This window comes from Ochotona princeps, chromosome 11 (genome assembly GCF_030435755.1).
Source record: "Ochotona princeps isolate mOchPri1 chromosome 11, mOchPri1.hap1, whole genome shotgun sequence".
Taxonomy (NCBI): Eukaryota; Metazoa; Chordata; class Mammalia; order Lagomorpha; family Ochotonidae; genus Ochotona; species Ochotona princeps.
Genome location: NC_080842.1, coordinates 42,270,445 through 42,286,767, shown reverse-complemented (window position 1 = coordinate 42,286,767; position 16,323 = coordinate 42,270,445). Strand labels below are relative to the sequence as shown.

Here is a 16,323-nt window from a genome sequence, read left to right as displayed (position 1 = left end):
ACAGATCAAAGTAACCATTAATGTTCTCTTCCAAGGAACCTCACTGACATACAAATGTTACCTAACTTGCTCTCTTCACATCCTAAAGCATGTTATTAGCATTTATTAGAAGATTTTACTGTAAGAAGTGGACAGAATCATAAAAACGAGTATAAAAGTCTGGGGAGCTCAATGAGAAACTCCAGGGTTTTAAACTTTTTTTTATTTTGTGTTTTAACTTCAAAATGATTACTTCAACAGATCAGTGACAACTGTAACCACACAGCTTGTTTATCTGGTGTCTAATACACTTTGGAAGGTCATTATCATTCAAATCCATTCAGTGCTGCTGCACTTTTGCAACCTGTTAGCTATGTAGTGTACCCTGCACCTACTTTAATGACTTAGCACCTTGATAACATCTTCACTCATTTAAAGCCACGTTTACCCACAGAGCTTTAGCACCCTCCCCCCTCCAAAAAATATTTTTTAAAAGGCAATCTTCACATATTTGAATAGCCTGATACACACAGGCTCTGGATTTTCCAGGTCAAGGTTAAGGAATTTTTAAATCGCATACTTAAAGAAAAAGTTGGTAGATATTTATTGCAACAGTGCAGTAACCACATTCAAGGTCACAGTATCCCACGTCTATCCCCACTCCAACACGTGAGAAACAACCAGACTGATTTCTGCTTGTGGAGTTTTCTGAAGGGAATGGTGCAAGATGGTGAAGTTGTCAGTGAGGAGGAAATCAGGGGTCAACAGAGGAAAGAGAAGTGTCCTCTTATGGGGATCTAAACTGACCTGAGTAATTTTTAGAGCCCCTCAAACGAAGAAAAATGTAACAGTGAAATTTAAAGTAAGAAAGGAACATCCAAGAGGTGAGACACATTAAGATGGGGTGGGGGGGGAGATGTGAGTCTAACTACACAATGAGGTCATCCTATCTCCCGGAAGTGACACATAATCACCTGCTTTGCACGAGCTCCGCCCCTTCCCTCAGAGGTCCCGCCCCTCCGCCAGCAGCCGGGAGGGTGTTAGGGGGCGTTTCTCCAGGAGGAAAGCTGTGAACTGCGACGCTGAGGAAGGGGACCCCAAAACGTCTGGCACTGCCCCCTCCAGGGATCACTTTGGATCGCTTCACTCGGCCCAGCGGGATTCTGAAAAGCCGAGGGGTCAACCTGATGGCTTTCGGGGTCAACGGAAGAGGGGAAGGGGAGCCCTGGCGGGGAGAACCCCCCGGTCCCCCGCCCAGCAGCTGAGGCACAGGAGGGCGGCCATCTTGGCCGGGAGGGTAGGGCTGGGGAGAAGCGGGCGCCGTGCGATTGGGGGGCTCGCCCGGAAGTGACGCCAACTACCCGGAAGCGGAGGGGGTTCCCTGGCCCACTCCCCCCTCGCTCGTTTGCTCCCCCGCTTCTTCCCCGCCCCCCTTCCTCTCCATTCGTTCCCCCCTCCCCGTTCCCTGCCTTCTTCCCCCCCCAACCCGTCCCTCCCCCCCCAACCTCCGGAGCTGGGAAGAGAGTCAAGATGGCGGCGAAATCCGATGGCGGTGGCGTGGGGGTGGGCTTCGCCCAGCTTCACAACCTGGACGAGGCGGTGGGCAGCGGCGGCGAGGAGGACGGGGAGCCCGGGGGAGGCGGCTGCGGCGGCGGCGGCGGCGACGGCAGCGAGCCCGGCGAGAGCAGCTCGCTGCACATCTGCCACTGCTGCAACACCTCCTCGTGCTACTGGGGCTGCCGCTCCGCCTGCCTGCGCTCCCTCCTGGGCAAGAAGCCGCGCCGCAGCGCCGCCGCCGCCGCCGACGGGGGGGACCAGCCGCTGCAGCCGCCCGGGGCCGCCGGCCGCCACCCCTCGACGCCCTCGGCCGCGCGGCCGCCGCAGCCGCCGCAGGTGGAGCGGCCGTGGCTCGACTGCCTGTGGATCGTGCTGGCGCTGCTGGTCTTCTTTGGGGACGTGGGCACCGACCTGTGGCTGGCCCTCGACTACTACCGCAAGGGGGACTACGGCTTCTTCGGGCTGACCCTCTTCTTCGTGCTGGTGCCGTCGCTGCTGGTGCAGAGCCTGAGCTTCCGCTGGTTCGTGCAGGACTACACGGGCGGCGGGCTGGGCGCCGTGGAGGGGCTCAGCAGCCGGGGCCCCCCCATGATGGGTGCCGGCTACGGGCACGGCGCGGCCCGCGGAGCCCCGGGCGCCGGGGTCTCGGCCACGCCGGGGGCGCAGCGCCTGTGTCGCCTCTCCGTGTGGATCTGGCAGTCGGTCATCCACCTGCTGCAGATGGGGCAGGTGTGGAGGTAAGAGCACTGCGGGGTTGGGGGCAGGGGCGGGCGGCTGTACGGACGGGGCCTCGCTGCCCGCCAGGTGCTTCGCGGGTCGGCCCTTGGACGGGCCCGCCGGGGCGCGGGGGTGAAGGGTTGGCAGAGAGGGATGGCCGCGCACTTGCCCTGGCGTCTCGAAGGGACCATCGTGTGATTTGGATTCCTGGCCACGCCTTTTGGCCAGGAGAGGCCCGGGTCCTGCGGTTTGCCTGCCTTCATCCCGGGTTTAGCACTTAGCGGAGACCCTGCTTCCCCTTTCTCCCTTCCCTTCCCCTCCTCCTTCTCTGCAGACCTCTGTATCCCGGTTGTCCCTTTGCCTTCCATCCCAAGGTAACCAGCCGCTAGCGCTTCCTCTCTGCACCCGGGTTCGCGTCCTGGCGCGCAGGGCGCCGGGGGCGGGAGGCGGTGGGCGACGGGAGGGGCACCTTCCCAGAGCCGATATGCACTCGGTTTTGCGCCCCCCACCCCCCGAGCGAGACATCGTTCCCTTTTCCCCCACGTTTTCTCGCCGCAGTGGTCTGTGTTGTGGAGCCCTGTGGAAAAACCTCCACTGCCTCTCTTTTATTCCACCCCGCCATCCCCTTCCCCTCTCCTCCCCCCGCAGTTCCCAGCTCTGCCAGTGGCTCCAAACTGCTACCCCCCCTTGAAAGGAAAACGACTTTGTTGCTTTTTGTTTTTCCTGGATGTGACGTGCCCTTTCCTCAGTGACAGGTAAAATATTGGGTAGTATGTGATGAACGCAAAGCGTTTGGTGTAACTCTCACGTCCAGAAGAATCAGTGCTTCCCCCCACCCCCGCCACACTTGGGCCGCTGTTTTGATTGCCAGGCTGGTACATAAGTGATTAGTATTTGTTAAGTGTATTTGTGTTGGCATTCCAGCCCTTTCTCCTTTAAGCGATCCCTGAAAAACCACTTGCAGATGCTCCTTTTGCTGGGAGCCTTAACTGACTACTTCACCTGCTAAGCCAAGGGAACGATCTTGTTAAAACCTTAGTAGCTCTGCGGCCTCCAGCTTAAATCAGCTTGAGTGCATTCTGGGAATAGTAAATTTAGGTGAGACGATTTTCAGTTGGAAAAAAATCTTCCCGAAGGAAGATGTGACGGGAAAGCTCTTCAGGTACATTGCTGCTGGGAGAAGACATTTTCCCAGATGACCCTGCTTCCTGTCCCTGGTAGAAGGTGTCAGTCAGGCAGTGCTTTAGGGCACCAAGAGCACCGGATAGGCTTGAGTTCTTACACCTGGTGGGAGGTTTTAGGCCCTCTGCAGTTCAGGTAAGTGACAGACTCAGGTGAGCTGAAATGAAATCCCGTGGCTTTTGAATGGTTTGTCCAGATCTTTGTTCAGAATTGTAAGTAGGAAAAGAATGGCATGAAGTCGTAGCTGGAGAGTGAACGCCACAACTTGATGTATGGAATTGACAGGCAGGTTCAAGAGGGTGGAAGGCAGGGTGGTTCCTGCCTTCTGCTGGTCCTCATCAGTTGCTGACTGCTGTTTCTATGTTGCCTGCAACCTTTTCTTCAGCTGCATTTGTCTGCAGGTAATTTATGTCCTGCTGATAGGTTGATAAGAAGAGGGAAGAAAACACAGAAAAAGTGATGATGAACTTTCAGCTGTTATGGATATAACATGGAAGCAAATAACGTTTTGAAATTCTTTGAATTTGAAATCTAATTTCCCCTCCCCCCTCCCCCACTAAAATGCCCCCAAACAGCCCAAATCCATACTGAATCAAAGGTAATATGTTTAGAATTGGGGATACTTTATGTGATCATCTTTTGGTTTCATTCAGACTGGTAAGATGCAAAGAATGGGGGAGAGAGATTTTGGACTTCCCTGTTTAGCAATGAGGCATTCACTGAACCGACAAGCTGGTCACCTGTCTCTAGGGCTGAGTGTCTTAACTGTAGTGTGTTGGGTTAGAATTCCTGAGAGAATTGTAATCTGCCCTGGGCATTTTAGGAGTAGCATACTTGGGGCATAATGAAGTTGCGATTTAACTTCTCCGTCTTCTTAGGCAGATTAGTTCCATCCCTCTAATTGCACTAGTTCCACCATCTCATTGTGTATGGGCAAAGTATTCATGGGAGTACAGAAAGAGGACAAACTGGAAAGTACATTTCATCTGTGAATTTAGTTTCAGTAGTTGTTTCAATAAGGGTGTGTTTTTTTTTTTCTTGATCTTCATTTCACTTTCAAGCGCTCTGTTTGTGTATGTATGTGTTATATAAATGTATGTAAAACTTCAAGGATGCTGTGATTTTTGGCTATGTCTGCTTTAGAAAAAGTCACTTTTTTGGAGATTAGAATGTTTCTGAATTTTTCATAAAGTTAAGATACTGAAAGAGTAATTCAGCTAAGTTATTTCTTCTATCGTAGCTATGCTTTAAAAGTAATACATACTGAAGAAAGATTACTTTTGAACATTTTATTTTTTCAATAGACTGATTTTGTTTGAAATACTCTAGGAGCAAGGTCTGCTTTTTAATACCCACTAGACATGTTGCTTGCACCTAAGTCATTCATATGTGAGAACTTTAGAGGAAGATTTTTATTCTTGTTTGATTCTGCTTGCTAGTGTGTAGAAGCACATCTTTTACCATAGGTTTTCTGAGGCCATCTCTGCTTCCTTAATCATATTTGTGCTTCTGTTTTACTCTTTCCTGTGATCACATAACGTAAAGTTTATGGTCTAGAAGCTCTGTCATTGGTAGAGATATACACATGTCCAAGAAAAGATGTAAGTGAAGTTGTGCACTATCAAAACTGCTTCCGTTAAGGTGAAAGTCCTTGGCTCTTACTGGCTAGACTGCAGTGTCTATTTAAGAACATGCAGTGTTCCCTGAAGTGAAAGTGGCAGTGCTTCTGTCCATGTTACCTTTCCTGTCAGGTGGGCAAACTCCTGTCATCTCTTTCAGCAGATGATTTCACAGTGGTAGAAAGTATTTTGGACTGGAACAGAATTGGAGCAAGGAAGAGCAGGTGTCTGTAGGGTGATTTGGTGTCGTGAACCTGCTTCTTTAGTGCACATGTGTGACTCGGGTCTATGGAACACATGCTTTCCTCTCACTAATGACTGAATGGGGAACTTGCTGTATGGCTCTGTGCTGTTTCCATGTGCTTTTCTCGGGGAGAATGGGCGTCTGAGTCACCCAACCCAGGAGTATGAGTCACATCAGGCTCTGTCTCTGCACTGTGTGGTGTTATTAGAAAGTGTGATCATTTTCTTGGATGGTTTGACAGTGGGAACCGTGTGATTTAGTTTATACCTGCGTTATTGTGTTTTCCTTCCATATATTCTCCCTTTGCTTTTGTGCACTCTTTCCAGGATACTTGGTGTGTTTGTGCTTGTCAACAGCTGTTTGGCTAAAATTTCATGTAAGTTTATGATTATCTCAGACAAATAGTTAATCTGTTTTTATGTATGTGTTTACACACTTGTTTCACAGAGTAAAAGAGGTTTTAAATTCTTTGTAGTGCTGACCATTTTCAAAGTGAAGGTCACTGATATTTTCTTGGGAGATGAGGGTAGAGTAAAGGGAGAGAAAGTAAAAAACATTTCCTACTTCATCAGGGCATGGTTACTGTAAAGGGAAAGCTTTGTTGTGGTATTTCGTTGTGTTTTGAGACATTGGCAATATAGGAACAGGGTTCTCTGTATAATCAGTGGAGAATGTTGCTGGTAAGATGATGTTTTTAATCCAATCCACCTTCCCCCTTCTCAATTCTCGTATGTGGGAGTATTAAGAGCCTTTGTTTACATTGAATATTTACAATAGTAGTTCTTAATTCGGGCTGAGAGTAGAGCTTCCTGCAGCTGTAGAACTGGAAATACCTGAGCGCTGCTGCAGGCTGAAGTACCCTCCCAAGTCCTGTTTCTAGAAGCTCCACAGGTGATCAGAGGAATAGGTCAGCTAGGGAATTGCGTTCTAAGCTTTTTCCATTTGAGGCTTGATGTTGGGTTTGTGATCTCGGTAAATATGATGGGGTTTTTGGGAAAGGAATCGTTTTGATACTCTGAACTTTGCAGCTGAACAGCACTGGTATAGAATGCCTGCACTTGTAAAGTGAGAGTGAGTGTCTAAAGAGTATGGGACTGTCTGAAGGGCGTGTGGTTCAAGTTCCCAGTGTTTCCTGTTTCTTTGAGTCCAGCTATGAATTTCATTCTGAAAGGATTCTCCAATTCATACTGGTCTTCAATAAATGTGGTCAACTTGTTTTCCTTTTATGTGATACAGGTAGAACTTTTATGAATATGTTGTATGTAAAGGATATCTGTTTTCTTTTAGGCAGAGTTGGGGAAAGCATAACTGCGCTTACAGTGGCAGCAAATGATCGGATGTGTCCCAGGAGCTCTTATTTTGTGATTTAAGAATGGAAATGGTACTTGACAAATAAGGAATTCACTTGTTGGCACAGGATGCCATCCACAGTCACATTAAAATACTGTATATACACATATCTGTGTGTGAGGGAGCTTTGTATCTGCTTACTAGAGGGTGGGAATTTCAGTATTGTAAAACCAATATTTAAGAAGAGCTTGTCCACAAACTTAATGGAATTTGGTTAAAAATTAGAAACTCAGTGGATTTTTTTGTTCTTTGAAGAGAAATAAAATTGGTGCAAAAAAGTTAAATGTATTTGAGTAGTTAGAAAAAGTTTGAAAAAAAAATCGAGACTTTATTCTGTTAGGAAGTAGATATGCTTTAAAGTGTCATTAATGAGACCAATGTGTTGTTGGCAAAAAAGTTAAACAAATATGGTGAGGGAGAACAAAATCTGAAGAGTCTGGAAGGAGTGTTCTGTTTATGAGAATTTAATTCTAAGGTTAGCATTTCATAACAGTGAATTTTTAACATGATACTGAGGCAGTTGGCCACCTGGTTGAAAAAAATAAGAATGGATCTCTACCATATCTAAACAAAAATTCAAAAAAAAGCTAGAAACAAAATGTTATTGTAAAACTGCTAGAAGAAAATGCAAGATGGTGTTTATCATCTTGAAGTGGGGAAAATCTTTTGGTGCCATGTAAAGATGCCTCATGTGGGTTTTTTCTTCTCTTTCCTCCTACCTGAAAATCTATTAATACCTGGTTAGCTTTGAGGATTGGAGAGTTAAATTTAGACTGAAATATTTCCTCAAGGAGAATGAATATGAAGAGTGCTTTTCTTTTTTTTTTTTTTAAAGATTTATTTATTTTTTATTACAAAGTCAGATATACAGAGAGGAAGAGAGACAGAGAGGAAGATCTTCCGTCCGATGATTCACTCCCCAAGTGAGCCACAACGGGCCGGTGTGCGTCGATCCACAACCAGGAGCCAGGAACCTCTTCCAAGTCTCCCACATGGGTGCAGTGTCCCAATGCATTGGGCCGTCCTCCACTGCTTTCCCAGGCCACAAGCAGGGAGCTGGATGGGAAGTGGAGCTGCCGGGATTAGAATCGGCGCCCATATGGGATCCCGGGGCGTTCAAGACGAGGACTTTAGCCACTAGGCCATGCCGCCGGGCCCGAAGTGTGCTTTTCTGAAGAAAATTAAAAAAAAATTATTTCTGTTGCAAAGTCAGATACACAGAGGAGGAGAGACAGAGAGGAAGATCTTCCCTGTGTTGATTCACTCCCCAAGAGGCTCCAGTGGCCAGAGCTGAGCCGATTGGAAACCAGAACCCTGGAGACTCTTCTTGGTCTCCCACGTGGTTGCAGGGTCCCAAGGCTTTGGGCTGTCCTCGACTGCTTTCCCAGGCCATAAGCAGGGAGCTGGATGGGAAGTGGAGCTCGTGGGATCCTGACACGTTGAAGGCGAGAACTTTAGCCGTTAGACTACCACGTTGAGCCCTGAAGATAAATTTTTTTAAATGAACAGTAACAGCCAAAATTTGAAATTTATGATACCATATCAAGAAATGCAGTTTTAAAAATGGCCAGCATTCGCCGGTTCTAATCCCGGCAGCTCCACTTTCCATCCAGCTCCCTGCCTGTGGCCTGGGAAGGCAGTCAAGGACGGCCCAATGCATTGGGACCCTGCACCCGTGAGGGAGACCCAGAAGAGGTTCCTGGCTGCTGGTTGTGGATCGGCGCGCACTAGCCTGTTGCGGCTCACTTGGGGAGTGAATCATCGGACGGAAGATCTTCCTCTCTGTCTCTCCTCCTCTCTCTGTATATCTGACTTTGCAATAAAAATAAATCTTAAAAAAAGAAAAAATGGCCAGCATTGGAGGGAGGTTGCAACTAGTGATGAATTTTAGTATTTTCAAATGATCCAGAAACAACATCATAATTTGTGTTATAGAAGTCTAGCATCCTAGTAAGCATGTATCAGAAATCACAGGTGTTCATGTCAACATCATTTGTTTTGAATGTAAAAACATAATCCGTGAGGTCAGTCAGTGAGCTTGATGTAAGGGATATGTTCTGGAATGTTGGGTTCCGTGGGATATAAACATGTCATTTTTGTCATGGGATAGTTGATATTCCGGTTCTCTCTCTGCAAACAAACCTGTGACTAAAATTTCAGCTTCCTTCCCATGCTATTTTGTATATCTAGTTCATTCTAGTCAGAAATTCTGCATTTCTTATTTAGCTGTAGAAGAGTTAAATATTATAGCTTCATTTTAAAAGTCCAGTGAGGGCCTGGCAGTAGCCTAGCAGCTAAAGTCCTTGCCTTGCACGCGCTGGGATCCCTTATGGGCACCAGTTATAATTCTTGCGGCCCTGCTTCTCATCCAGCTCCCTGCTTGTGGCCTGGAAAAACCTTGGGATCCTGCACCCACATGGGAGACCAGGAAGAGTCTCTGCGCTCCTGGCTTTGGATCGGTGCAGCTCCAGCCATTGTGGCTGCTTAGGGAGTGAACCATCAGATGAAATATCTTCCTCTCTGTCTCTCCTTCTCTCTGCATATCTGCCTTTCCAATAAAAATAAAAATTTAAAAAATCTTAAAAAAATGGTGAGTTGTCTAGTGTTTTTTTTTCCCCTAAGTCACAGAGTAAGGCATGGTATAAAGGGAACAGACATTGAAATTAAGAAATCAGGTTTAGGGCCTGATGTGATAGCCTCTTGGCTAAATCCTTCCTTGCCTTGAGTGCACTGGGATCCCATATGGGTGCTGGATCCCGTATGGGCACTGGTTTGTATTCCGGCTGTTATACTTCCTCTCCAGTTTCCTGCTTGTGACCTGGGAAAGCAGTCAGGGATGACCCAAAGCCTACCCTGCACCTCTGTAGAAGACTAGGAAGCCTCTCCTAGCTCCTGGCTTTGGATTTTCTCAGCTGTGGGACAGCACATGGGGACCTGTCTACATGGGGGCTACATGGGGAGTAGACCAGCAGATGGAAGATCTTGATCTCCTTCTCTCTGTATATCTGTCTTTCCAATTAAAAAAAAAAAAAAAAAGAAATGAGACTTGCTGTAGTGCAATGCTGGCCCTGAAACCAAAGAAGGTATTTCTAACTCTGAAGAATTAAAAAACATTTTAAGTGTTTCCCAGTAAGTGATTTGAAATGCAGGTCATAGTTCTAGTACCTATTCCTTTGACTTAGTAACTTCTCATTATTTTTTGAAAGGAAGTGTTTATATAAAGGGAGGGAGAAGGAGATGGGGAGGGAGAGAGCAGGCCTCTTCCACTGACTCATGCCCCAAAAGGCTGCAGCCATGTAGGCTGAAGACAGGAGCAAGGAACTCCAGCTTGGTTTCTTGCATGGGTGGCAGGGACCCAAACACTTGAACCACCTTCTGCTGCCTTCCCAGGTGTGCATTAGTAGGAAACTGTATTGGAAGCAGAGCAGCTGGGATTCAAAGCAGCACTTTGATATGAGATGCTGATGTTGGGCTAGCAGTTCAACCTGGTGCATCACCGTGTCCAGTGCCTTCATTGCTTTCATTTCATTTGAAGAACTTCATTTTAGAGTAAGAGGTCTGCTGGTGACTAGCTCATCACCCAAACACCTGCAGTAGCCAGGGATGGAGCAGGAACCTGAACCCAATTCAGGCCTCCTTTGCACATGAGCAGAAAACCCATATTTTTAAAAAGATTTACTTACTTTTTTGAAAATCAGAGTCAGTACACAACGGGACAGATCTTTCATCCACTAATTTACTCCTCAGATGGGCTCAATGGCCAGGCGTAAGTTGGTAACTTCTTTCTAGGCCTTTCACATGTGTAGCAGGGGTCCAAACACTTAGGCCATCTCCTGTTGCTTTTCCCAGGCCATTAGCTGGGAACTGGATCAGAAGTGGTGCATGCGGGACTTGAACTAGTGTCCATTTGGGATGCCAGTGTTGGAGGCAGTGACAGCTTTCCTCATTAAACAATAAGCAGTGGGGACCAGAGTGGTATCCTAGTGGCTAAAAGTCCTTGTCTTGCACGCACCGGGATCTCATATGGGTACCAGTTTGTGTTCTGGCTGTTCCACTTCCCATCCAGCTCCCTGCTTGTGATCTGGGAAAGCAGTTGAGGATGGCCCAAAGCCCCGGGACCCTGCACTCGTGTAGGAGGCATGAAAGAGGCACCTTGAAGCTCAAGGCGAGGGTTTAACCACTGAACTATTGTGTTGGGCCCTGAAGAAAATACTTTTTTGAATGCAGAATTTTTTTCAGTGTGATAAAGTTGATTGTTTTATATTGATCATTATAGAGTATGGATTACAGAGCATTCATACCTATTCTCTTTAAGATTTTTTTTTTTTTTTTAATTTTTATTGGAAAGCCGGATATACAGAGAGGAGGAGAGACAGAGAGGAAGATCTTCCATCCGATGTTTCACTCCCCAAGTGAGCCGCAACGGGCCGATGCGCGCCAATCCGATGCCGGGACCAGGAACCTCTTCTGGGTCTCCCACGTGGGTGCAGGGTCCCAAAGCTTTGGGCCGTCCTCTCCTGCTTTCCCAGGCCGCCAGCAGGGAGCTGGATGGGAAGTGGAGCTACCGGGATTAGAACCGGCTCCCATATGGGATCCTGGGGCATTCAAGGCGAGGACTTTAGCCGCTAGGCCACGCCGCTGGGCCCTACCTATTCTCTTTAAAAAAGAGATTTATTTCTTTGGAAGTTAGAACTAGAGAGGTAGATCTTCATTGCACTGGCTCACTCTTCAAATGCTCTTAATATCCTGGGCTAAGCTAGGCTGAAACCAGGAGCCAGGAGCTTCATTCAAGGCTGCCAGTATGTGGACCATCTTCTATTTTTTTCTCAGGCACATTAGCAGGAAGCTGGAGCAGAAGTGAAGCAATTGGGACTTGAACTGGTACCCTCATGGAATGCTGATGCTGCAGGTGGTGGCTTAACCCTCTATGCCACAGTGCTGGCCCCAGGCTGTGTATTTTTGTCAGACATACTGCATTCTGTTTCATGTTACATCACATCAGTAGGTACTCAGTACTTGGCTTGTCTTGATGTTAGTGAAGCTGAATTTTACCTCTTGAATAAGGTTCTGATGCTAAATTTCTCCAATAAAGGAACACTGTTTTCTTGGCAATCAGTAACTCACTCGTGAGGTGTTATTCTGACAAGATATAGCTGTTTTCTTTCCTATAAACCGTTTACCTTTGAGTTTGGTGTCCTTCAAGAAACATTAAAATTGATGTTTGGCAGATGTCTGTGTTGGGGTGTGTGTGTGTGTGTGTGTGTGTGTGTGTGTGTGATGGGATTTCTATTTTACGCAAGTTCATGTAATTCTAATGTTCTTTAAGGTTTTGATAATCATAGTTCAACTTGAATTAGGATTTGCAAATAAAAATGGTAATGTGCTCTGAAGAAGTGAGTGTGAATCTGAGCACTGATATGTTTGAATAGGTTGGTTATAAAAAGTAATAAGGTTAAACTTCATGGCTCTCCAACTCCTAAGTTAGGGTTGGAGGGGACTGCATGTAATAGTTGTGGTAAACTGAGGTAAGCATTCCAAAGAAGTATTAAACAACATATTAGAATGTGTGATTAGGATTAAAGGAACTTGGAAGAGTCATAGAGAAATAATTAAGGAGGAAGGGAAAATGTGTTCAAGAGGCTTCAACAAGCTCTTGGAAAATGAGATTGAAACATAATATATGAATTTTCTATGCAATTTAGAGTCCCCTGCATACACTGAAATCTGTATATAAATGATCTCATTTATTTTCCTTTTTTTTGCGCATTTTACAAATGAAGAAATAGATTTAGAGTGGTTAAATAACCTATGCCACAGGTAACTAGGGAAGGAAAGTTTGAAGCCAGACCTTACTGATGATAGCAAAGTGAGTCCTGCTGTCTAGAAGGATGACTCTGCTGTCTGCTAACCCAGACATCTGAGCTTTGCAGTCGGGATTCCATAGCTTTACTTTGAGACCTCACTGTTCTGGCCTGTTGGAAGTGGAGGAATCTGTGTTCTTCAAACCTTGGGACCGCATGGTGTATAAACTGACTGAGGTTCTTCCAGACTTATGGTTGCTATTGTAGCCTATTACACTGTGGAGTTTAGGTAGGCTTCTAAGTCTTGCAGTTAATCATGATGCTATATACAGCTAAGTAGTATGCCTAGATCTGTCTTAGGACATTGTTTTCAGTGCTTCACCTGAATCTGAGTGTAAATGCATCTTCCATCTGTTTTTCCATAAAAGGGAGTATATGTCTTAGCCACTGCTAGCCCTGCAGGTCGTATCTGAATGCTGCGCCCATGGGTTTGTTCTCTGTTGACTTGTTGGAAACACTAGAGCAACAGTACTATACTTAAGGATATGAAATTGTTGTTTCCAAACCTTGGCTGTGCGTTGGAATCTCCTGAGGAGTCAGATATTTCGATTCCACTATGAGAGATTATGAACCAGGAGGTCTGGATTGCACTGAGAATCTACATATTTTAAAAGCCTAGGTTTTCAGACAGTTTTCCAAGCAATGTACAGACAGCTGTATAGTTGTAGTAGACTGGTTTCTATTATTATTTACAGTTCCCAAGGAAGCGTATGTATTAGGATCACTTGGGAGTGTTTTTGGGTAAGCTTCAGCTCTGGGCATGTTAGATGCACAGGAGCAGAATGCATAAAAGAAGCTTTGCAAGGCTCAGCTTGGTAACCTAGCGGCTGAAATCCTTGACTTGCATGTGCTTGGATCTCACATGGGTGCTGGTTTGTGTCCCGGCTGCCCTGCTTCCCAAGCAGCTCTCTGCTTGTAGTCTGGGAAAGCAGTTGAGGATAGCCCAAGGCCTTGGGACACTGCATTCATCTGGTAAACCCGGGGGAGTCTCCTGGCTCTTGGCTTCAGATCAGCTCAGCTCTAACCCTTGCAGCCACTTGGGGATTGCATCAGCGGATGGAGTATCTTTCTGCTTCTCCTCTCTGTGGATCTGCCTTTCCAATAAGAATAAGTAAATTTTTTTAAGTTCTTTGGTGATTGTAAGAAAACACCAGTGTTTAAATAGACTCTGATTGGATCTTTTGCCTGGTATAGATTAGTAAAAAGTGTTGTTAATCAAACATTTTTAACTGCTGTATGTGTACTATAGGTAACATCTGGAATGTAGTGAAAACATTTACTGTCAAAGCTATGTGCATTATGATGTGCTATTCCTTTGATTCAGAAGCTTCTTTGGATGTTTGAAGTATTTCAGAGTTATTAGGAACATAATGGTCTATTGATATATATTTATTTATTTTTTAAATTAATTACATTGCATTATGTGACATAGCTTTATAGGCACTGGGATTCTGCTCACCCCTCCCCAAACCCTCCCCACATTGTGGATTCCTCCATCTTGTTGCATTACCATAGTTCAAATTCAGTTGAGATTCTTTCATTGGAAGTATTTACCAAGCATAAAGTCCAGCATCTTATTGTGCTGGTAAGTTCAATGGTTTCTTGGTGAGACCATCTCTGGTGTGAAGGTAGAGCTGGCAGAGTATCATCCCAATCAATTAAAAGCCCCAACATAATATCTACAACAATTTACAACGTTATGGTATTAATTGACATGGTATTGATTAACCAATATGTTAATAGGAAAATGCAGGTTCTCAACCACATCCTGTGACTTCTTCATAGACATTTCAATTTTGGTTTATATTCAGCCAGGTTCTATACACCTTAAAATGGCTATAGATTACTATTCAGCTGTCTCATGTCTATTTTCATTGTAGTATTTAGCTGTTTATAGTGTTGAAGCATGATTTTGCTGAACTTAGTTGTTTTTTGAGTGGTCTGAACTGGCTTATAACTCTAACAAGACATGTCAACAGTTTAGGTGCAGAACATACTGATATTTATTTATTTTAAAAGGCCAGGTTGTGGGCATTTTATTGTGTTGGGACAGTTGACATATGTCCAGATTGTTTTGTCTCTCACATTGTCAGAAACATTGTTGAAATCAGTGCTGAGGATAGGATTCTGAATAAGAAACTGTTGAATGAAAGGGAAGAAGGGATTTAATGGGTACTAAGAGAGTATCATTGGAGACCTGAAGGAAGGGACTAGTGCTTGATAGATCTTTGGGAGGATAGCCCTGGCTCAGGAGTGCAGAAGTTGGCATACAGTATTTGACTACTGATAAGATACTAGGACTATGTATTGTCAAGCACACCCCAAATTTACACACCAAAATGACATCTCTTTGAGCTCTATCTAGCAGTGTACTCTGGTTATAATAACAGTTAAAAAACTTTGTAACCAGGAAGCTCAGGGTGACTGACAGAGATGGGACCCAGGAGTATGTGGGAGTGCCTTGGGCAGGCTGATATGGGTGCTGTGATAAATGAAGATTCTGGGTCAAAAAGAAAAAGTGCTGACTTCTTTGTTTTATTATAAGAAATGCAACTTGTGAGTAGTTAGTAAGCAGTTTGTGAATAGTCTTGTAGTTCAGGATACTGTCGTTTTGCCTTCTCTAGCAAACTGAATCAGGATGAAGAGTGTACTTTCTAATGAAGAAGTAGTATATTCAAAGTTTAAGACTCTCCAGTGGTTTCCGTTAGACTTATTTGCTGAGGGTATGCCTTTGGAATGGAACAAGGAGAACTCAAATGAAGGATCCATGACCCAGTTTGTCGATTAAACAAAAGTTGTCAAAACAAAACCAAAGTTAAAAGTAGTTTATAAATTTGGAAAAATAGAGAATTCGAACGTTTGCAGTATCTGTGTACAAATTTGGAGCTTGGTGGAGACCACATGATCATTTGTAGGCAGTTTTTGAGATGCAGTAAGTCTTAGTAGTTTTTGAGGGAAGGGATTGAAGTGTACTTCCGAAGTCTTTGTGGTTGAATGAGGTAGTTACCTGGCATGTCATATGATTAGAGTGGGGGCTGGTGAGGTTGCACTATGTCATTTGGCTCATGGCTTGGCATTTGCAGTTTACTATCTGTGCTATAATGTAGTACACACTTTCCTGAAGCTCTCAGTCTGCAAATTCACAAGCCAAAAATAACAGGGCTTAGGGAAAAATTGAATTAAGGCCAGAGTACCTAAAATTATTAAACTCTGTAGCCAAAGCATTAGTGGAAGCAGTGATAATCCAAATAAAAAAATTCTATCTGAGCTTACTTTCTCCTGACATTTGCACCCAGCCTTATGTCCAGGTGATTTTCGGCCTTATTTGATCCTGGACTTGTGGGTTCTTATGATGTTAGCTTCTACTGGAATTGAAGCTCTGTTTAATACTTGCCCTTCACATAAACCACTGACATCACTGCCCAGTAGAATGCTTAGCTGTGGAAGCCACAAACCAGTTATCTGCTACTAGAGCAGAAGGAACGTGCTTTGATAAGATTCTCTTTTTTTAAAAAACAAAAAAGTTTTATTTATTTTTGTTGCCAAGTCGTTCCTGTTATTTTGTGGAAAATGACCCTGATAGCTTTAGTGTGTTAGCACACCGGTAGGAATCACTCCTGAAACAGCGCTGTTTCGTAGCTGGGCAGCTGTTCCCATTCCTCCAGGCGTGTGTGGAGGATGCATGTTTTACAAGCACTCATTGTGACTTGAGAAGTTTGAATTCATGGTGGTGTTGAGATGCAACTCTTGAAAATGTCAAGGTTCTATTGCTTTATGAAGGTATTCTACAGTGCTTCAAGGTTAAGTGACAAGT

The 16,323-nt window shown here is 45.0% G+C and overlaps 1 protein-coding gene across 1 annotated transcript in view; it reads left to right on the top strand.

Annotated features, from left to right (window-relative positions):
- The first annotated feature begins 777 nt into the window (after window positions 1-777).
- Window positions 778-16,323, top strand: part of XKR6 (XK related 6) — a 266,429-nt gene continuing 250,883 nt past the window's right edge. Inside the window, exon 1 of the mRNA XM_058670093.1 lies at window positions 778-2,273. Coding sequence (XP_058526076.1) covers window positions 1,510-2,273 — 764 coding nt within the window. The 5' untranslated portion in view covers window positions 778-1,509. The remainder of the gene's footprint in view (window positions 2,274-16,323) is intronic.